This window comes from Silurus meridionalis, chromosome 9, assembly GCF_014805685.1.
Source record: "Silurus meridionalis isolate SWU-2019-XX chromosome 9, ASM1480568v1, whole genome shotgun sequence".
Taxonomy (NCBI): domain Eukaryota; kingdom Metazoa; phylum Chordata; class Actinopteri; order Siluriformes; family Siluridae; genus Silurus; species Silurus meridionalis.
In genome coordinates this window covers 3404809-3427566 of record NC_060892.1, presented here as the reverse complement: position 1 = coordinate 3427566, position 22758 = coordinate 3404809, and the positions used below count along the sequence as shown (strand labels likewise).

The 22758-nt window shown below is 37.2% G+C and overlaps 1 protein-coding gene across 2 annotated transcripts; it reads right to left on the bottom strand.

The window, feature by feature from the left end:
• Positions 1 to 1146: 1146 nt before the first annotated feature.
• lama3 (laminin, alpha 3) lies at positions 1147 to 21376 on the bottom strand. 2 transcript variants are annotated; one of them, XM_046856979.1, is made up of 27 exons: positions 21303 to 21376; positions 21057 to 21199; positions 20836 to 20977; positions 18962 to 19061; positions 17963 to 18079; positions 17693 to 17863; positions 15654 to 15796; positions 15128 to 15313; positions 14666 to 14814; positions 14408 to 14570; positions 13685 to 13812; positions 13446 to 13581; positions 12019 to 12123; positions 11734 to 11876; positions 10398 to 10512; positions 9896 to 10036; positions 9603 to 9733; positions 9315 to 9449; positions 7371 to 7518; positions 6593 to 6696; positions 6299 to 6479; positions 5130 to 5285; positions 4859 to 5024; positions 3790 to 3920; positions 3290 to 3383; positions 2047 to 2166; positions 1147 to 1773 (listed from the first exon to the last, which is right to left on the bottom strand). In XM_046856979.1, exons 1-27 carry the CDS (start codon positions 21369 to 21371, stop codon positions 1631 to 1633), a joined length of 3660 nt encoding a protein of 1219 aa, XP_046712935.1. In that variant the 5' UTR covers positions 21372 to 21376; the 3' UTR covers positions 1147 to 1630. The 2 variants fall into 2 exon arrangements, 1 of the variants encoding a protein (XP_046712935.1); XR_006926876.1 differs by lacking the exons at positions 1147 to 1773; positions 2047 to 2166 and adding an exon at positions 2383 to 2585 and having other exon boundaries at positions 2645 to 3383.
• Between the last annotated feature and the right edge of the window lie 1382 nt (positions 21377 to 22758).

The following is a 22758-nucleotide window of genomic DNA, read 5'->3' as shown; positions in this document are numbered from 1 at the left end:
TTAAAAAATGTTACATGTACAAATTCTTTGAAACTTTGCACTTTTACTCATTACAGTCTTTTGCACTACTGTCATACTGCTGCTTTCTGTCTTACACCTTACAAATGCCTTTAAACTCATAACTTCAGAATGTTTACATTTATATCTGGATTTGCACCTATAAATTGTTTACATATATTTGGAGGTATAGTTGCATATTAACAAAATTAGCTGTTTACATTTACGCAGATGTATATTCAGTCAGATGTATGATGGAGATGTATTCACTTCGTATATATATATATATATATATATATATATATATATATATATATATATATATATATATATATACACAGTACAGACCATAAGTTTGGACACACCTTCTCATTCAAAGAGTTTTCTTTATTTTCATGACTATGAAAATTGTAGAGTCACACTGAAGGCATCAAGGGCTATTTGACCAATAAGGAGAGTGATGGGTGCTGCACCAGATGACCTGGCCTCCACAGTCACCGGACCTGAACCCAATCGAGATGGTTTAGGGGTGAGCTGGACCGCAGAGTGAAGGCAAAAGGGCCAACAAGTGCCAAGCATCTCGGGAACTCCTTCAAGACTGTTGGAAGACCATTTCAGGTGACTACCTCTTGAAGCTCATCAAGAGAATGCCAAGAGTGTGCAAAGCAGTAATCAAAGCAAAAGGTGGCTACTTTGAAGAACCTAGAATATGACATTTTTCAGTTGTTTCACAATTTTTTGTTATGTATATAATTCCATATATAATTCCACGTGTTAATTCATAGTTTTGATGCCTTCAGTGTGAATCTACAATTTTCATAGTCATGAAAATAAAGAAAACTCTTTGAATGAGAAGATGTGTCCAAACTTTTGGTCTGTACTGTATATATATATATATATATATATATACATTTATGACCAGTATACTGCTGTTACCTTTATACATAATCTGTTTCTAGATTGCTGATATTTTCATACAAACTTTTTATATTGCATTGAAAGAAGAAAAACGGTATTTCGATTCCGCTGAATGTCCGCACATACGGTGGTGTTGACAAATAAAAACCTTTGAAAAACTGTTATAAGCCATTCTGTGAAAAACCACATTCTTTTATACCGAGTTTGTTGAAAGCGCTCTACAAATAAAAATGTAATTGAAAAAAATTTATTGAAAAGAAATTGTCTTTTTGGGTTGACATGAATTGGACACACATACATAATAATGCACACACTGCATTAAAAAACAATGAGAGGTCAAATGAAAGCTTATGCCCTCCAACTGTATTATTATTATCATTATAAATGTTATATTTATTCATAGTTTTAGCACTGGAAGGAAATAGTGAGCATTTGTTACATGGATGGAAAAAAAAATTAATGGCAACCTGGTCAGTGACAATGATTATTCGGGAGCAAATGCTAAAAACTCGAATTAATCTCAATAGTCGGTTGATTCCAAGAGAATACCGTAAAAGGGTCTTGTCCAATTTTGCCTATGCTTCATTAAAGACTTTCACCTTGATACCGCCTCGTCTAGTTCCTCTTAGTCGCACAATTTTGATTTTAAACATAATAAGATAATCATAATAAATCAAATAAAATATGTGTTTTGCTAATACAGCCAAGCTTTACACTACTCTGCTGGACACTCGTTGACATTGATGGCACCGAACACACTGCTGACAGACTTGAATGAAAGCGAAGCCTGGTCCATTTGCACGTTTCTCAAACATCCCATGTAGGAGCTCCACACAGGCACTTGTTTCCTCTTGGGTTCTGCATTGACAACATGAATAAAGAGCCATCAACAATACAGTAGTGCACAGATGTCTTTACTGCCACTCATAGTGTAACTGCCATAGTTTACTGCCACTCATAGTGTTATCCATAACCAACTATTTCGTCCTGAACAACACTGCATTCACTCTGACGCTGTCCTCTAAATTTTAAAATAGGATGCGGTATTATTAATACACACTGTGATTTTGTTATTCATATTCAAGATTCTTTAAAGGTGCTTAAGAAACAAATGCATTATTGAGAGTTTACCTGGAACACCTCCGATGTAAAGTCTATGATGAGTCATGTAAGGAAAATACACATAAGGCCCAACAGCGCTTTTGGAAATGTGTCCCATCTTAAGCTTGATGACGTTTCCTTTTTTAGTCACTGGGGGAAAAAAGTGGTGTAAAAACAAGACTCCTGTTCCTAGCGCTGTTTCTAGCCCTTTTAGGCACCCTATATGTGAGATTCCTACCATCCAAATCATTTACAAACTTCCATAAAAAAGGTCAAACCCAATGCTCGAATTGAGTCAAGACTTTTTTTTACTGAAATAATCTTGGGGACCCCCCAAGTCTATTTTTTACTTGTCATGGGGTTGTCCCTAATGACTTATGGGGGGCCCCTTGATTCCCTCTACCACTGATCCACTCATCCTTTCATCTGAAACCACTACTCCATTGCTCCCCTCTATCTCTACCAATGTACCACTATTCCCTCCACCCTCTATCATTGCTCCACTATTTCCTCCATTCTCTACAACTGCTCCACTCATCCCTCCATCCAAAACACTAGTCCACTTCTACCTCCTTCCTCTACCACTGCTCCACTCATCCCTCCATCCAAAACACTAGTCCACTTCTACCTCCTTCCTCTACCACTGCTCCACTCATAACACTATTCTCTAGCAGTGCTCCATTGCTCTCTTAAACCTCTACCACTAATACACTGTTCCATCCATCCTCAACCACTGCTCCATCTATCACTCCATCCTCTACCACAGCTCCACTACTCCCTAACCACACACTATACCACTGCTTCACAGATCCCTCCATCACCTACCACAACACCATACTCTCTATTCTATACCACTGCTCCCTCCATGCTTTAGTGCAGCTCCACTGCTCCCTCACTTCACTTTCTATCACTGCTTTACAGATCCCTCTATACTTTACCAATGCTCCACTGCTTCCTTTATCCTCTACAACTGCACCACATCCACTACTGCACCACTGATCCCACCATATCTCAAGGTAGAAGGAAGACATGCTTTATAACTCTTTTCTGTTTGGGAATAAATATACAAATGTCTAGTGTCAATCTGTTGTGAACATAATGTTGTTTTAATGCAGAAATAAATACTGACCATAATTCATCATTACAGCATCATTGAAAAAGTAATATTCTGGGTTTCATTTAAATTCTACACCAACTTGCCTTCACATACATTTTGTCAGTGTACAGCAGGGCTCTTAGAAACTGGTCATCTGGAATCAGATGTAAATGTCACCTGTTACATGATGGAAAAATCCTGCACAGAGCGGTGATGGACTGGTCACAGAAGTGCTGTACTCTCCTGCCCCATCGTTCGCTTGGACCGCCATCTGTAATCATGCGTGCAAGGCAGTACAGTAAATAATGAGTTCTTGTCATTATTAAAAAGCATATAGAAAACATAATATGCATAACAGGACATGGATTGGAGAGAAGGAAAAACAGAAAGACAAATTCCCCTCATAGTTTCCCCAATTACTTTGTTATAATATAAAGAAAAAAAGATTAAATTCCCAAAAGCAAGAAAATTGTCAAAGACAATTCATGACAGAATTTTAATCAAAATTTGCTTGTTGAACTGATGATGATATTACCGGTTGTTTAAATTGTATAACTCGCATTATTTGTAATTAATTCCACTTTTAATAAAATACAACAAATATCAGAACATATAATGGGCCCAAAACCATAAAGACATCCCATAATACACAGGACAAAATCTAACCAAAGACTCACTGTGCCGTTCTTCAGGAAAACACTCAGGCTGCGATTGTGGTGACTTCGGCAGTGGATGAGTAAACCAGTTGTGTGTCTGGGACGAACTTCAAACGTCAACTCGAACTCAGAACCCATTTTAAAGTGTTTCTCTGGAGAGAAAAAAATGCAGTTTAAAAAAAAAATTAAGCATAAGATTTGCATGTTCTTTATTTAACATTGCATTCCACATCTAGTCACTATTTGCTGTATAACCTCCATTCTTCTGGGAACTAAATGTTGGGAGTGTGAGATTTGTCCTCATTCAGCAACGAGGGCATTAGTAATGTCAGGTACTGATGTAGGTGAGGTGAGGAGGCCGGAGGTGCAGTCAGCATTTACTTCATCCCAACTCTGTTCAATATTGTTGAAGTCAGAACTTTATAGCAGGAGATCTTTTTAATTCCAAAGCATCTTCATGGCGCTGGCTTTGTGCTTTGTGAATCTTCACATTGGTGTCAAAACGGCGACCTTTGAGCTCTGGATCTTCATCTTTGAGAAAAGGGCGAACTCATCTGGCAATTAGGGTGAGACAAACTCACGTGTGAGGAGAGTTTGATGACAGGGCTCGGTGAATAGTAGACATTGTAACACACGTAGTCAGAATAGCATCCGGTTGCACAGCTCCCGATGTACACAGGAAGATGTCTTTTGGCACACCGACTTTTAAAGGTCGGTGCTTCCTGTGACTGTGTGTGCAACCTTGTGCCACCATCTCCTGGCGTGTTATCAATTTTTTTAGATCACCCCATGTGTCGGGTGTCCCAATACTTTTGCCAATAGAAGTGTATATGAATTTCTCAGTGTAAAATTAGATGTGCCTAATGATTTATTACTTTTCTACACATTTCCATTCACATTTCACTCCGAATTGTGTGTGTAAGAGCATTTAGTCCTTGTGCGCTGTGTTGTTTCTCCTTTCATTTTTCATTCATTATTTCCTGCATCTCATTCATAAAGTTCGAAGCAAAAACAAAAACTTCATCACACTGCTCCAAGACTCATAGCTCTAAATCCAAATGAAGTATGATTTTGTAAATGATGTCCGAACCTAACACAATGTATGATCCACCACCAGCGAAGTACACCCCTTCCTCGAATCCCCCATTGAAACAGGGACCTCCTCCATGATTGACGGCCGGCTCTCCAATACGAACGTCATTAAACCTGATGTTGCGGATGCATCCTATCACACTCTTCTGAGGGAAATGTTTGCCCTGGAAATGCGAGACAAGGACGTCTTTTCTGGAAATTCTTTATATAAGTTATATTATGAGAAAAATCATGTTAATGTGTACTAAAAACAAAGTTTGATAACATGCCTGAGTGTTAGTGGTTGATTTAATATTTCCAGCTCCAAAATAAACAGGAGGCTGAAGCTCCATCGAGATCCCTTCATCCTTTTGCAACTGTCCATCCGGCACACGAAAACCGTCCACCACCAGGTGTGTGACGTCCTGCTCAACACTAAATCTGATCTGTCAAAAAGATTATAAACAAAACCCTTCAGATGCCAGCTACAACCTTCACACATTTACCTACAGAGCACATATTTACTGAGAATGAGTCATCAAGTGTATTGACCTTCATTGTATTTCCAAAAGTATCGGGACACCTGACTTATCGAGCCATATGTGGTTTTTTTCTCAAACTGTTAGTTTGAAGGCACACAATTGTATAGGATGTTATTGGATGCGGTAGAATTTCCTCTTTACTTGAACTGGGAGACCCAAAAGTATTCCAGCATGATAATACACAAAGCCAGATCCATGAAGATGGTATGGAGAGGAAGATTTTGAGATCAGTGTCCTGCTATAGATCTCTGACCTTGGAAGTGGTAGCTCAGTAGATAAGATGTTGGACTTCTGATCATAAAGTAATGGGCTCATGTCCCAGCACCACCAAGCTGACACCTCTGGGCCCTTGAGCAAGGCCCGTAACCCTTAATTGCTCAGCTGTATAACTGAGATAACTGCAAGTCGCTCTGATAAGAGCGTCTGCCAAATGCTGATCATGTAAATGACCCCAACCCTATTAAAGACCTTTACATTTACATTTATGCCACTTGGCAGATGTTCTTATACAGAGCAACATACAACTGAGTAGTCCAGGATTAAGGGACTTGTTTAAGGGATCGGCAGTTTCAGCTTGATGGTGATGGGGTTCAAATTCTCAACACTCCAATCTTAATTCAATCAGAAGTCCAACATCATAACCAAAAGGCTTCCACGTCCCTTTGGGATAAATTAGAACGCTGACTGGACTCTTAGTAAAGTCAGGTACTGATGTAAGGTGAGGAAGCTAACAACCTTGTTTTTGAATTTCAGAAAAGTCGAGGTTATCATAACAGCATGTCGTGGGATCTTAAGGAACCACATACATATCTTATGGTGAGGTGTCCACAATTGTTTTGTCCATATATTGCATATTCTCTACAATGTTACAATCCTATGATGTCATTCTTTATAAGAACATAGAGACAATGGTGTACATTGTGCCAGGTGCCATCGTTAATCTTCTTCTGATAGGAGATCAGTGTTCCATCGCCGACAAAGAGATTGATTCTGCCGCCACTCATAAACACAACCACGCGAGCAAAACCGTGCTTATTGGCGATACGGAGCAGCAGGCCGTTAGCTGACCTCGTCCGCATGTCCAGGAAAATATGAGGCCTAGAAGAGAAGAGAAAATAAAATCTCCACAATAATTCTTGGTTTCCCTGATTGCTGATTTCTGGCAAATCGATGAAAAAGGACCTCTGATTTTAGCCAAAATGCACACTCACCTGTAATTAAGGTCTTCTGGAGATATTGTATACTGCAGCTGACTGTGTGGGCTGAGATGGTAGGCCAGGGTGTGACTGGCTGGCTCGCTACAATCTTGCTGAGACTGAAAAACACAAAATAATTCACATAAAACATTCAGAGCGACTTTTATTTTATTCATTAAACTAAGCAGTTATGAGGTTAAGAGCCTTACAAAGAGGCCCAGGAGTAGCAGCTTGGTGTGGCTGGGATCTGAAATTTCAAGATATAATTTTCTAAAAAATGCCCCCCCAGAACATTTTCTGTGATGGTACACAGACAGAATGACATCTTTAGATAATTGCTAGCAATATAATTTTACACAACGTTTGCAAAATGTTTACTAACACCCTTGTGGCTGATGAATCAATGAATCTCCACAAAATCTAGTGGAACATCTTCCCAGAAGAATGGAGGATATTATAACAGGAAATGAGGACTAAATGTAGAATGGGATGATCAAGATCTATCTTGTCTATGTAGTGTAGTATCAGATATCAAAACAACTGAAGATGGAACAAATAAAACATGGGTAATAATGCAAAATATATAAATATATTGTATGTTGTACTGAAACATTTACTTGATTGATGTATAAGGAGTAATTCTGCAGTATCTATTAGTAATTAAGAGTAATAACCTAGTAAAAGTTGTAAAAGATGTCAGTACTGTAAACCTTCACACCTATTTTATTTACGGTTCTGTCTGTGCCTGTATGTGTATCTAAATCATATATTATTTTGTATTCTCTGAACAAACCTTTCTGATGGACTTGACATGCCCTCTTCCTCTGTTGCTTCTCGCAATGATAGACAGAGGCTGGTGCTGAGGTTTACACACCCCCAAAGAGACGTCTCCCTTCTGAGTGAAATTGCTCAGGCCAATTGGGACGTATCTGTTTTCCAATCTAGACACCGTAAGAACATTAAACCATGTTAGATTTTCTCATATCAACATATTAAGATATTGTTTTTATTCATAAAATGCATGGACTAAAAGTCTTGGGACACCTGCCTTTTCCAGCTATATCTGGTTCTTCTACAAAACTGTTACCACAAAGTTCGAGGCACACCAAATGTACGGGATGTTTTCGGAAATATTAAATGTGGTAGCATAAAATTCTCCTGCTCCTGTCAACATAGCCACTTCCATAAAGATATACTTTACATGGGTTAAAGTCTTCTGCTATAGAGCTCTGACTTCAACCCTATTGAATACCTTTGGGATGAATTGGAACACTGACTGCACCCCAGGCCTCATCACCTCACCTACATCAGTACTTTACTAACACCCTTGTGGATGTCTGAATCTCCACAAATCTCCACAAACATACTCCAAAATCTAGTGGAACATCTTTCCAAAATCGTTGAGGTTATTATAACAACAAATGTGGATTAAGAGCGGAATTGGATGTTCAAAAAACACGTTCAAATTTTATGTCAGGGGTCCACAAAATGTTCTCGATATAGTGTAGTATGCGTGAAGTCAAACAGTGTGATTAATGAATGTAAACACATTTTTGAGTGAAAAAAAAATTTAGATCATTTATCCAAATGTGGGCATTTTTTAATCCATATACAGGAGTCATCATTTAAAAAGAATCAACTATTTAATTTGCTAGTCACATGTTTGTCTAGCTAGTTAAGTAATGTTTTTACACTCTGTAAAATGTGACTCCGTAAAATGTGACTCCAGTAAAAGTCAAACTTTCACTTAAGTAAAAGTACAAAAGTATTTGCCTTCAAATATACTTAGATATCCAAAGTACTATGATTTATTATAACTATAATGTTCCTGTTATCATCTTTATCACAAGACTCTTTGCTTAATCAACTCAGTTTAAGTGAAAAGACTCGAATGTGACTCTCAGGACACTGATCTATTAATAGAATGTTATCAATGAGTCAAACACTGATTGATTTCTATTACAATGATCATGAGCCCAAAACAAAAGAGCCTCAAACGGGTGTAGTGGCGAGTTCGAGTCAGGAGTTTCTTCCATCATTTATACCTCATTAAATGTTCTGCTTGCTGTTGAACTGATGCTGAACTGTATGTTGTATGGCTATACTGTCCTCCTCCTCCTAATCACCTACACCTGTCCTCCATTTACCTGTCCCCTTTATAAGGTCCCCATTCCCCTTCACTCACGGTCCGATCTACCAGTTACAACCATAGATCACCCGGACTTCCTACCTCTGGTGTAGCTCCTGGCTACGCTTCTGAAGGAAGCACTCAGTTAAGTGTACCATTTGCTCCAGTCACATCTCAAACTCTCATGTTTGTTTGTGTAAACAAAATAAAGACATTCTCTATTACTCCCGGTTTCTGACGCCTGATCTATCCGTGAGAACAGCTTGGTTTCAAATTGTATATAATGAAACAATCCAAAATGCGAAACCCCTTGTTTTTTGTATGGCTTGTTCTTAAACTTAAACATTTTGGAATAATGTTTTCGTATATAAAGGTTGCTCTGATTTGGATATCAAAATAGTGTGATCATCACCATCAACTCTAGCTGGCGATCTAAAATTCTGTACCTCTGACAGAACCTCTATGAGTGTCTGAGTAAAAAGGAAGACACGCCCAACATGTCTCGCTCAAAGACATGCCCACCTTCGCTGAATATGCACACAGAACACATTCCTCAAATATTATCTCTATATACAAATAGTGCAATGCAAGTAAAAGAACAATATTAACCCTCTCAAGTAAAGATTCCTCAGGCAACCCCTGAATGACTCTTTTCCTAAAATGACTTCGTTTTCTTTCACTATAGAGGCTGTGGACATCGTCTGCACGTCTCCTCTGTCTGAATTGTCAACGTTTAGCTCCATTCTGGAACAAAATAACACACATTACATATTAAATGCTATTGAATGATGATTTATGCTTGGAATAAGTGTATACACTAAATACATTTGAATCCTTTTTGGTGGTTCATTCATTCATTCATTCATTCATTTATTCATTCATTCATTCATCCATTACCCTGTGCTGTTTCTTAAAGCCGTCACATAGTGCCATCTTCCCTCATCGTATCTGTTTTTCGACTTCAAATTGGTTGTTCTGTCTTTTATCTCGACATATCCATCAACCAGAGACAGTTCAAATCCACTGTTCTGCTTGTCAGAGGCAAATACACCAAGAAACTCTAGATTAGCTTGATTTGTATTGATTATATACATTGACTTAAATTGAGTTACACTTATTACAGAAAATCAATCCAGGTACAATGTCATAATCCAGAGATAAAGAATCATTAGAGATGAGCGTGCACTCACCGTGTCCCCGGTGTGCAGTAACACACCGCTGCTCTGTGTGGATCTGAAACCCAGCGAAACCATTGTGGCCCTATCTGGCAATGTAATGTTAGCAGTAAGAGCCAGAGAGCTTCCTGTCTCCAGTGTAACCTCATGTACACCCTGAAAAAACACAATGAATATTGATTTTACTCAAATGTTCAATTTAGTAATTACATTAAATGCTGAAACTTTCAATTGGAGTCAAGAAGCCTTTCTCGCCATTTCAATCATATATATAGCTGACGCAATACACGGTGAAATAAGACAACGTTTCTCCTGGTGCTACATCAAACAGCATAGAGCTACATAACAGGACACAGAGCTAAGGACTGGCATAAGTGTCCTCGCCACATAAAGTGCATCATGCGTCCACTTTCCTCCTTCTATTATGTGATGATATAGTGTTTATATACTAATATATCAAATAAATAAATGTAATGATTAATGCATGGAGTTGCTTGATGTTTTAATCGAGCCTTACCAGTAAAGCCAGTGGACATCCAGGATGAATTCCAATTGCCTCTGAAAATTTGATGGCGATGTCCACCTCAAGGCCTTTGAGACATCCTCTCAGTGCCGGGTGGTTCATATTAAATCTGGAATAAAATGATTTTACAGATGAATTGAAATGATCACACGATCATTTATCCCACATCAATTAAGGATGTCTTTACTTCAGTTTGCTGTCAATGTAACTGCTTCAGATGTTAAATGTCTTAATTCTGCTAAATTCATTTAAAAAAGCTTTGGTGGTTTTTTATTTTTTAAGTCGGAGCCAGCTGTGATTTTCATTTTTGTGATAACAGTTAGGGAATAAAACCACATATGGAGGGAAAAGTCATGTATCCCAATACTTTTGTTGTTATTGTCGATGTGACAATATGAAGATATGAAGACAAAATGAGATTTTCATTGGGAGTGACAACGATGGACAGGATTAGAAATGAGTTTATTAGAGGGACAGCACATTGTAGGACATTTTGGGGACAAAGTGAGAGAGAGCTTGAGATGGTTTGGACATGTGCAGAGGAGGAACATGGGGTATATCAGTAAGAGAATGCTGAGGATAGAGCTGCTAGGAAGGAGGAAAAGCGGAAGGCCAAGGAGGTGGTTTATAGATGTCGTTTATGAGGGAGGTTTATGAGGGAATACATGCAGGTAGTTGGGTTGAAAGAGGCAGATGTAGAGGACAAGGGTGGTATGGAGACGGATGATCTGCTGTGGCAACCCCAAATGGGAGCAGCCAATAGAAGAAGAAGAAGTGTATCTATTTGTGATTTATGACATTTTCACATTTCAACAGCAGGTCACAGTTTTTTACTTGATTAAACCTTTAGCTTACACTACAATGGGCCAACATGGCATGCAGTTAAAAACAAGATTTGAGAGTATTAATGTCACTCTTTTTATCACATTTATCAGTTGGGTAGATTTTCCATACCAGTACATTTGTTATTAACCTCTTGAATGATTGTGAAACACACTTTAGCTTTGGCTCCTTGGGCAAATGCTCTGCAGGATCCCCTAGGACCTCCAGCAAGGAATCCATGCAGAGGAATCTGGGGGCTCTTTTTGATTTTTTAAAGACATCCAGCCTGACCAACATTGATATCATTCAGATTTTAGTGCAATATAGTGGAATACTTTAAATGGTGCACATTCGATAGGCACAACTACATAGTTTTTTACAGTGCCCCTGGAGCACAGATGGTTAAGGGCCTTTCTCAAGGGCCCAAGAGTAGCAGTTTAGTGAAACTATGTTCGAATCTTTTATGTTACACCTTTATGAATAAGATTTGCACCGGAATAGTCATTACCTCTTTGCGATCGCATCTGGGATTCCACCAATAAATGCTTGTGTATAGATCCTGTAGTTGATCCTAATATTGACTGCAAACTCAACAACCCTCATTTCGGTTTGATCAGGCGACTGGAGGATTTTAATGTTCTGGAAATAGGTCTGTAAAAGCAAAAAAGAAAAATTATATAACAAATATAATATAATATAATATAATATAATATAATATAATATAATAGAGTGAGTGAATTTTATTTATAAAGTATTAAAAAAAATATTAAAAGATATATAGAATAGAGCGTACCACTGGAAAAACCTTTTCATTACTCTTTTGAGTCTGCGTTTTACCATTCTGTGTGCTCCGCAAAACAACATACCCTCTTTCCACAGTAATGGTGAAGTGAGAGTCCTGTAAAAGTAAAAATACTTTCATTTGCTAGATCATTTAATAATACATTTAATGACATATACACATATATACACCTACACATCCATCCAAATATTAAATCAGTCATTCATGTGTAGCACATAAGCAGCAGCACAACATATACAATCTTACAGATACTGTACAATTCAATAGCTTCAGATTTTCATCAGACAACAAAACAGTATATATATAGCAATATACAGCATATATAACAATATCCTTTGTGACATTGAGCATGGCATGGCTGTTGTTGTCACGTAGGCTGGTTTCAAATACTTCTGTCACAGTCCATAGTTATAACACACAATAGGCACCGAATACATTGCAATACATTTCACATCCTCTCACTCTTTTCACTCATATTAAACTTTAAGCTACAAAAATATAACCGTCTAAATATAAGAAATAAATGTATAATTTAAGAAGATACAGTCTAGAAACACGTCAAATGATCTGCCAGTGCAGTAAGATAATTACACTTGTTAACATTTGAAAGGAAAAGAAGAAAAAGAAGAGTCGATTTAGTCTAATGAACTTAAAAACAGCTTGTTAATTCGTTTTTAAACAGTTTGCGTTTTTTAATTTGTGTAAAAATATCTTAAAACCAGAGCTACTTAACAATTCCTCTTAATTTTGTGAATTGTCATCATTGTATATTACATTCTGTCTTAAAATGAGACTAAGCATTTAAACAAGAAACAAGATTACGATCAAAATTGTCAACAATTATTGATTCAAATAAAGACTGTCTTGTAACATAGTAGTTACGATGCGAAAACATTGCTGCTTCTTAAAATACTTATACTATATACTTATTGCAATATAAATATTATTGAATGGATTTTGTCATTAATGAACACTGAAAGATATTCAACATGAGAAACTGAAATCAAACTACAGAACATCTTTATAAAAAGCCACAAGTATTTTGCATAAAGAACAAAGTTCCAAAAATAAAATAATAATACTGCATAATGTTTGGAAAGAGTATGTTGACTTGATACTACAAAGTCTCATAATTTGTTATTAAATTATAAATAAATGTGTTGGCGTCGACCTAAAACAAGCATTTGGAAGAAATAATACTAATGGACCAGTCCTAGGTCTGATTATTAAGCATTATTACTGGGCAAACTTAAACCAGTTATAACAGCTTAAATAAAGTCTAAAAGATACAAAGTTGGCCTCATATTTGCAGATAAAATAACTTTTAGTTTTACTAACTGTCAGAAAATAAGATTATAAAATTTCTATGGCTAGAAATAAGATTGCAAGTCTTGACTAGATGAGGAGTTCTTACTTACCTCATTCCCCATAAAGAGAAGCAAGGCGTTCTCTTGTCGACTTAAAACATAGAACCTGATGGATCGACTGCTGACCACGTCGATCTTGCCATATCCTGTACCATCAAAATATTTTGTCACCTCTCTGGACTCGCCTCTGAAAGAGAACAGAAAGACAACACTATTGCACATTCCAATTAAAACATACTACAAACAACTACAAACAACTAAAACTATTGCAGAGGAATATTTTCAGTTACCTTAGACACCGGTCTGTATTTTTAATATTCACAGCGTTCTGGAAGTTGTACAAGCTCAGGATGTGTTCGTTTAATGTGTTAAACTCGATGCACCCTTTAAATTTGGGATACTGGAGCTCCGGTGGAGGCTTATATCAGAAACAAAAAGAAAGTATGTACAATCTTGTTAAAAGTATGGAAACAGCGAGTCTTCTATCAGCTGGAGACATGTGAGGGTTCTTTTTATTTATTTGCAACAGACTAGGTCATTTATTAGTATACATTAGTTACTAAAATGTCACTTTCAGCATTAATGGAAGGTTTTGGGTGAATTCCATGTAACTATGTCACGTAGCTATGTAGTCAGTTTCCTGAGATGCTAACTCAGTTAGAGTTAATAATAAAAAATATACTGAAGCAACATTTCGTCTGGACTGCAGCTTATTGGAACTGACTTCAGTTGTCTGGAGTGTCATCTATCATGGAATGACCTGCCCAGTCACAGCACCTAAATCGTACTGAACTGCTCTGAGATTAACTTTAGATATTTATATATTTGTTAGGACTAAGAAATTTTCATACCTTTAAATGACCGTGTTTGTTGCCTGTAATCTAAAGGAACATGCATGTGTCTTTCAAAAACCATAGAAGATAAACACTTTCCCAGAAACTCTATATAAATATATTGTGCTCCCTTACAATAAATCACATTTCTTAATCCAATTTCAGGTGAAATGGACTTACCGTGAAGTCATCCGGATAGCCTCCGACATAGAAAACGATCACATCATTGCCCAGGTCCAGCAGGTTTACAGTTGTATTCGGTTGATTTGTGATTTTTGGCATCCTCTTGGGTTCACTTGAGCTGAAATGTTGGGTATACATGACTTCAGCATCTTGGTAAATTCTAATTAGAGAAAAAAATGTAATGCCGTGAACAAGTGCAATCGAAAGGGACGTTATGAACATATTTCCAGATTGGACAAGTGATTTGGTTTTTACCTACGGAAGTCCACTCTGTCCATTAAGGAGCTTTTGATGCTGGACCGGGTAATTTGTTGAGTCTTTATTTTGTAGGTTATACCACCCAGTTTGTACACACAATATAGGACACCGTCCATAACCGCCATTCCAATAAAGTCTCTCTTCATCTGGATTACAAACACAGAACATTTGAGTAGTGTCCAACACTAGCAAATCATAATAACCTAATACTACAAGGTAAGATATAATATGTGAGAAGGCCAGCTACAGAAAGCAACTTTAGTCAGAATCTTATATATTATCATTGTTAGCTAACAACTTCAAGTAGGAAAAGCTATGTAGCAGCCTTTATTGTCTACACTACTCTAATAGATAGATAGATAGATAGATAGATAGATAGATAGATAGATAGATAGATAGATAGATAGATAGATAGATAGATAGAGTCCATGTGTACACTTGTATACTATTCATCATTACATTCTTGTTTCCCAGGTAAAGGACGAATAGATTTTCTTCCTCTCTGCTCTGACGTCGAATGCATCCGTCCTGTTTGGGCCGATGGATCAGGAGGTCCATGGCAGTGAAGGCTTGTAGATCAACCAGGTTTGTAGAAGGACGTAGCTCTATGTGGCTTTCCCCAGAGAATAACATGGGTCCCCTAATCTGAAGACACAGAAAAGATGTTTATTCGGAAGAGAAATCTTAACAACATCTCAGTCAAAATCAAGCCACCCTCATTTATATTCATACACTGCCATATTTCACGTTTGCTTTTTTTTAAATAATGCTAATGACCTGTAACTGGTAGGTCAGAGATGCTAGCTGAAAAATGCTAGCTCGGCACAAATGGCAAAGCAAATCTAGGATCACACTGTGTATTCATTATATTTCAGTATAATCCTCAGAGTTTGGCTCCACAAAAATCTGATTATCTGCTCCAAAATTAATCTTTACATTGATGTATTTGTAGGAAAATATGTTACAAAACACACTCAGTACATACTGTATTGGCCAGTTCTCTGGTCCTCTTGATCATGTCTTTGATTCTCATAATGCTGTCAGACATGCTGGGCAGCCTGCTGCTCTGATTCTCCACTTCAGCCAGAGTATCAGTCAGATTGGGGAAGAATGTGTTCAGTCGATTCACTAAGAGACACAAGATTTACCACAAAATGCACACTTTGAACGTTTATTCAGAATGGTGCGTGTTTGGCACAGGAAAGCAACTGTACTGACACCCCAGTTAAATACCTCTAAATGGTCATATGCACCCGTCTTATTTAGGTAAACTTAATTATTCATGTCTAGATACTCATATCATTACTACAACTAGGACACTAATGATGACAGCAATCATCATGATTATTTAGATAATTATTGGATAATTATTTCTGTATATAATAGTGTATTCATTGTACATCATATCTATACAGACGATTCCCACTTTACGAACGAGTTACATTCCAAACGACCGTTCGTACCATGAATTTGTTCGTAAGATGTTAATGTGTTCCTTATTGACTACGTATATCTCCTAATGATGTGAGAGCTATAAATACTATCAAATAAACAATAATAAAACAAATCAAAATAATCGAAAACTGTATACCATATTTTGTATTAAATAATAAAAAAGTTTAGTGTACCTGCTCACCAGCTCCCACACTTTTTGTAAAATTCCCAGAACCTTTATATTTATTTGTTGTACATACATATTTATACAATAAAGTTGTATCTATCTAGCTATTTATCTAGCTAGCTCATATTGAGTTTAATCATCACTGTAGGTGTTTTGACCAAATCAGTTCAGTTGATCCCTGTGGGGAAAGTATGTTTGCAGCATACTCGCTCAGACGTTTAATAATTCACAGTTGGCAAAAAATAAAAACAAACAAATAAATAACAATTTAATTTAACGCTGATAAGTGTAATTAAAGTCTAACTGACAACCACTTACCACTAGGGGAAGAAGAATTTACGAATTTAATTGCTTGGGGTATAAAAGATAATTTTGACCTGTTTTTTCGAGCATCTAGGAACCAGATATCGCCAGCCAGGAGGTAACAATTAAAAAGTGTAATGTAAAGGATGCCTTTTATCATTCACAATGATGTTGGCCTTACTCTCTCTTTATATACACTCTCTAATGCATCCCTAACAGTTTACTTGCAATTGTTACCACCTTCCCCAGTGATCTTCTCTGAGGCTCGGAAGCATTTCTATAACAGCAAATCACACAAAATGTCATAATGCTTTTAATAAAAGCCTCATAAACGTTATAAGCATTCTGCTATGGACAATAAAAAAAATTACAGTCATTTTGTAAAGAGATACTTTCTCTCTATAATCAGTACAAGCATCCCACCTACGTTTATGGTCCAACATTATACCAAGGTATTTGTAGTCTGTAACGAATTGCATTTGCTCCCCATTAATTATTGTACGAGTTACATTTTTCTCTCTGTCTTTAATCAGCTGATTATTAGTAACTAAGTAAGTAAGTAAGAAAGTAAGCAATGCATTTTATTATCATTGTATATATGTTTGTGCATGATTCATAAAGCCAATTCCACAAAAGCCAGTACACTGCCACAGTACACTTCTTTCGGCTTCTCCCATTAGGGGGCGCCACAGCGGATCATCCGTCTCCATACCCCCCTGTCCTCTACATCTGCCTCTTACACCCCAACTACCTGCATGTCTTCCCTCACCACATCCATAAACCTTCTCCTTTGCCTTCTTTTTTCATCCTTCCTGGTGGCTCCATCCTCAGCATTCTCCTACTGATATACCCTATGTCCCTCCTCTGTAACATGTCAAACCATCTCAATCTCGCCTCCCTCACCTTGTCTCCAAAACGTCCTACATGCACTGCCCCTCTAATAAACTCATTTCTAATCCTGTCCATCCTCATCACTCCCAACAAAAGTTATGCTTAAATAAACAACTTTGTCCTGTAATTTAATTAGATGCACATTTACAATAATTGCCAATATGCTGGAGTTTTTATTCTATATATTGTATATATTTGAAAAGTCTCACATGTTTTGTTGACAGTGTTGAGGATGTTGTCCACGTCTGAGTCACCACTGGGTATGCTGATCTTGTCCAACTCCTCACTAATGTTCCTTAAACGTTCTGTATCATCGCTGACCGTTCGGTCGGCAGCTCGGACAGCATCCTTCGCTTGTCTCAGAAGGGCATCAGTTTGATCTGAATCAAAATGTGAATTCAACATCTTGTTTAAAACCTTTTGTAGTAGCAAAATGATTCAACTGAAATGAAGATTCGTATTAGGGCCAGACATCTCACCTCGGTTGATTGCGTTCAGATCATTTTTGATAGTTTGCATATCTTTATGCATAATCATTTTTTTGCTCTTTGCCTTGTCCAGGTCCTCGTTAATGCTAGAATACTTTTCTGTAGCATCTAAAGGCCGCATATGGAAGACATGAAAAAAAAAGTGGATGAGGATTTTAAAAACATATACTAACATATATAAAAGTTTTTTTGTTGGTTTATTTATCTAAAATAAGGTTTGACATGCCAAATGCTAATAGTTAGATAAGATAATTTTTCAAATGATGATTTCTTAATGTTTTTTGTTTTTTAAAGAATGACACACATATACACTTCATGAACAAAGGTTTGTGGACACCTGACCAAAGGATTTGCATAGGTTTTTTGAACACCCATTCCTCACCATATCCCTATTTACCATTGAAATAATCTCCACTCTTCCACTAGATTTTGGGGTGCGTTTGTGGAAATTCATTCAGTCACAAGAGTGTAAGTAAAGTCAGATACTGATATGGGTAAGGTGAGGAGGCGTGGTGTGTAGTCAGCATTCTAATTCATCCCAAAGGTGTTTAATAGGGTTGAGATCAGAGCTCTTTAGCAAGAGCAGGTTCCTTCTTCTACTCGTGTAACACATATATTGATAGAGCTGGCTTCATGCACATTGTCATGCTGGGACAATTTTGGTGCTCCTAGTTCAAGTAAAGGGAAAATGTCATTCTTGCGCACCCAATGACATTCTATAAAAACTGTGAAGAACCACATATGGCTGGAAAAGTCAAGTGTCCCAATACTAAATACCAATTTCTATATATTGTACTCTGCTTATATTTACACCTACTTTCTATTTGCTATAGAGCATTTATAGCATACATACTTTACATTATAAATGCTGTGTAAAGACATTTGTAAAATAAAAGTCTCTGTTTAATATCTTGCCATAGAAAAGATTTACGTTCACCATTCACATTATTCTTCAACAGAGATAAAAAATGAAAAATGAAACAAGAAGACCTTCTAGGTTTTTTTCTGCTTCTTTAACGTTTTTGTCAAGGCTGTTTGCAGAGGTTTTAAGGTCTTCTGCCTTTGTGGTCAGGTCTTGTGCTCTCACATCCTGTTCAAAGAATGTAGACAATCAAAATGAAAAGGTTTTACTGTATAAAACTTTTGTGGACAAATTTGTTGGTACTTCAAGAAAAGAAAAAAAAGAAAGTGTATTATTGTGATGTTTCAAGCGAATAGTTTTCTTTGACGTCAATCCAATCACTTTTTTATTTGTAGAGCGCTTTTTACAATGGACGTCGTCTCAAAGCAGCTTTACAGAGATAACAGAATGTAGATGTTAGTGCCTATAAGTTTGTTCCTTATAATCGTAAGTTTATCATTTATAATTTAGTGCCCAATAAAGCGATCCAGTGACGACTGTGGCAAGGAAAAACTCCCTGAGAAGTCATGAGGAAGAAACCATCATTTTTGAGGGGTGCATTAATAGGCGCTTGGATGCAAATCTGTTCGTGCAACCTGTGTCTTTCCAAATTGTGCAAAATGCAAGTTAACAAGCCATTATTGTTATCGGAGAATGTTCTTTGGACTGATGAATTAAAACAGAAGTTCCTGGAGTACCACTGTTCCTGCCCTTCTCCCCTTTTCGGATCTGCACGCTTCGTCCTGTCCTGCCTCTGGATGGGGTTCTCTTCAATTGGAGGCCACACGGTGCAGCTGGGGATGGTTTAACATCAATGGCCTGGGTATCCATGAAATTACGGAGTAACACAGTAACGTTGAGGATGGTTTTAGACTGTGTTTAAACTCAACAGCCTGTTACACTGACTCAGGACTACAGCTTGCATTTGCTCACTATCACTGCACCTCATCGTTTAACTGTAATAAATGGACATTTGGTGCCACTCAGATGAGGATGGGTTCCTTTGAATCTGGTTCCTCTCAAGGTTTCTGCGACCGGCTCGCTCATTAGGGACACGTATAAAGAACCATCATTTATTCTTTATTACCACATTATCTGTGTAAAGTTGCTTTGAGATAATGTCCATTGTTAAAAACGCTATACAAATAAAAATGAGTTGAATTGGAGATTTTTTTTTGTATGTTGACAGATGAAATTGAATGATATAATGAAGCTTTCAGAGGAAAGAGCACGATGGCTACTGTAAAACATGTAGGAGGTGTGATTATATTGAATGTGTAAAGTGTAGAATGAAATATCGAAACTACCAAACCATTTAATTCACAGCTCATGGATCCTCCAACAGGATCATAAAAGCACCCATGAATGGCTAAGTACAAAAACATGGGGTATATCAGTGGGAGAATGCTGAGGATGGAGCCACCAGGAAGGAGTTAAAGAGGAAGACTAAAGAGGAGGTTTATAGATGTGGTGAGGGAAGACATGCAGGTAGTTGGGTTGAAAGAGGCAGATGTAGAGGACAGGGGGGTATGGAGACACATGATCCGCTGTGGCGCCCCCCAATGGGAGAAGCCGAAAGAAGAAGAGGAAGATTTTAACGTGGCCTTGTTTGAGCCCTGAAAGAGATGAAACATGCAGTCTGGAGAAGGTGACCTTCTTTTGAAGCAGTTTGCTCCAGAAGAGTTGGCCAAACTACCTGTAGACAGGTGCAGAAGTCTTACTGGGAGATATGGAAATTGCTTGTTTTTTTCAGTAATCGTATGTGCAACAAAATATTAGTTTAAGGGTGACATAATTTCTGGGAATTATTTAAAACATTATTTAAAATAATATCGAATCAAAAATTAAAAGCAAAGTCCGATTTGTATCAAATATGCAATAAATAATGACGGATGTCTGTACTTTCAAACAGTCTAACAAAAGAAATACACTGATAGAAATGATTAAGCAAAGCAGTACTCACTGCTAAGGCATGGTCTGCAACACTGTTGGCTTTATTAGCTTCTGCCTCGGCTTCTTTAATAGCGTTAATAATGTCTTCAAAAGCAATGATCAGGTCCATCGCTTTATGACCAGCTGAAGTGTTGGTGACATTTAGAAGAGACCTATAACAACATGTGTGGGAGACACTAATGTTCCTGTATCAACACATAAAAAAACACAACCCATTTACAACAAACTTACATTTGAAAATGCATTGCGAGGTCCATGAGCTCCTGTGCATGCTCCTCTGTGTTTCTGACCAGATTGTCCATGCCTGTAGCTTTAGAAAGCTCATCAAGTCTATGGTTCAGCTGTGATTTTGCTCCATCCAGTTTTGCATAGCCCTAAAAAAATGTCATGTAACTTATGCTAGTTTAGTTAATGTTCCACAGAAATCCAAACTCTGATTGATTTCAGACAAATTACCCTATAATGCCAGGCGCTTACATTTATAAGGCTGTTCAACATGTTCTGAAGATCCTCAGGGATAAAAAGTATTCCTATAATCATTGCCATGTCAGAAAAGATGTCTTTCTGCTCCAGCTCCAAAATCGTAAAATGATTCTGAGGAAATATGACGGTAGAGTGTATTGTAGTTCACTGTTTATCTGTAACTATTTAAATCTTTTACGAAGAACAAATGTAAGTACCTTGATATTAGAAAGAATGTTTTCATTAACAACATTCATGAGAAATGTTTTGTTTACAGCCTTTTCCGCTTGTCTCAGTGCTTCCTCTAGATCTTTGAGCTTCATGTTCAAGGACATCAGGTCTTGAGCAATTCTTTCAGCAGTACTATGGGTACTATCCAGAGGATCGGTGAGATTGTTCTTGATGTAGTCTAAGACTGAATGAAGAAACATGATAGCTATTTAAATGATAGAAGTCACTGCACAAGTGATTTGAAGTGGTGAATGAAGTGCACAAATCATGTACTTGAGTTAACGGAGAGATACACTAGATAAATTATTACTCTAGTAAAAGATCACTTGAGTAAAAGTGCAAAAGTATTGGCCTTCAAATGTACTGAAGTATTCAAAGATCTAACCCTTGATCTAGTATGTTAAAATATATATTTTTTTCAATAAAATAATTTCTTTTGTGGCAATTATGTCCTAATATAATTTTTTTCACAAGACATTCCGTAATAAATAAAAAAATATATTTTTTTTAATAATTTTTTTATATTAATGAGTCAAACACTGACTGATTTCTATTACAATTATCAGGAACCCAAAATCAATTTTTTTAATAAATTCAAAAAAATCGCACAAATAAGGTCACGGGTGTTGTGGCGGGTTCGAGTCAGGAGTTTCTTCCATCATTTATTCCTCTCAAGATGGTCTACAAAATGTCCCACAGACACCAAGATCTTATTCTACAGTGGATGATCAGATGGAATTCTGATATTTAATCAATTGGAATGAATCTGTTATGATGTTTCTGGAGTATTTAAGTGAAATACTGTGTACCATAAGCCGTGAATCATATGTGCTCCCATTTTTTCCCCATTTTGACTTGCGATTTGCTGCTCAGTTGTGTGATAATAGCATGCGGTTAAGGGGCTCGCTCAGAGGCCCAGGAGTAGCCACTTGGTGTGGCTGGGAATTAAACTCATGACCTTAAAGACTAATACCTTAACCGCTAAGCTACACCTTCACATACTGTATTTTAATCAAACTGAAAGCAGTGGCATGGTTCCATGTAGCATAAAATAGCAAGTGTTAAAATAGACACTGCCCTATAGACAGATTATTTTAATTAAATCAGTTTAGTTTAATCCAGTGGTTCTCAAAGTGTGGGGTGCTCCCTCTAGTGGGGAATAAAAACATGACGGATGAGGTGCAATAATCGACAGAATTATCTTTTTTTTCTTCATTAATCGTCATTTATGATTTTTTTC

What these genes read in the sequence shown, in the direction of transcription:
- lama3 (XM_046856979.1), bottom strand. Translation starts at nt 21,371, where the DNA reads ATGGCAATGATTATAGGAATACTTTTTATCCCTGAGGATCTTCAGAAC. An exon ending in AATACAGACCGGTGTCTAAG is followed by an intron (nt 13,582 to 13,684) that starts GTAACTGAAAAT and finishes GTTCTCTTTCAG; the next exon opens with AGGCGAGTCCAGAGAGGTGA. An exon ending in TGGATCATACATTGTGTTAG is followed by an intron (nt 3,921 to 4,858) that starts GTTCGGACATCA and finishes TTTTCTCTCCAG; the next exon opens with AGAAACACTTTAAAATGGGT.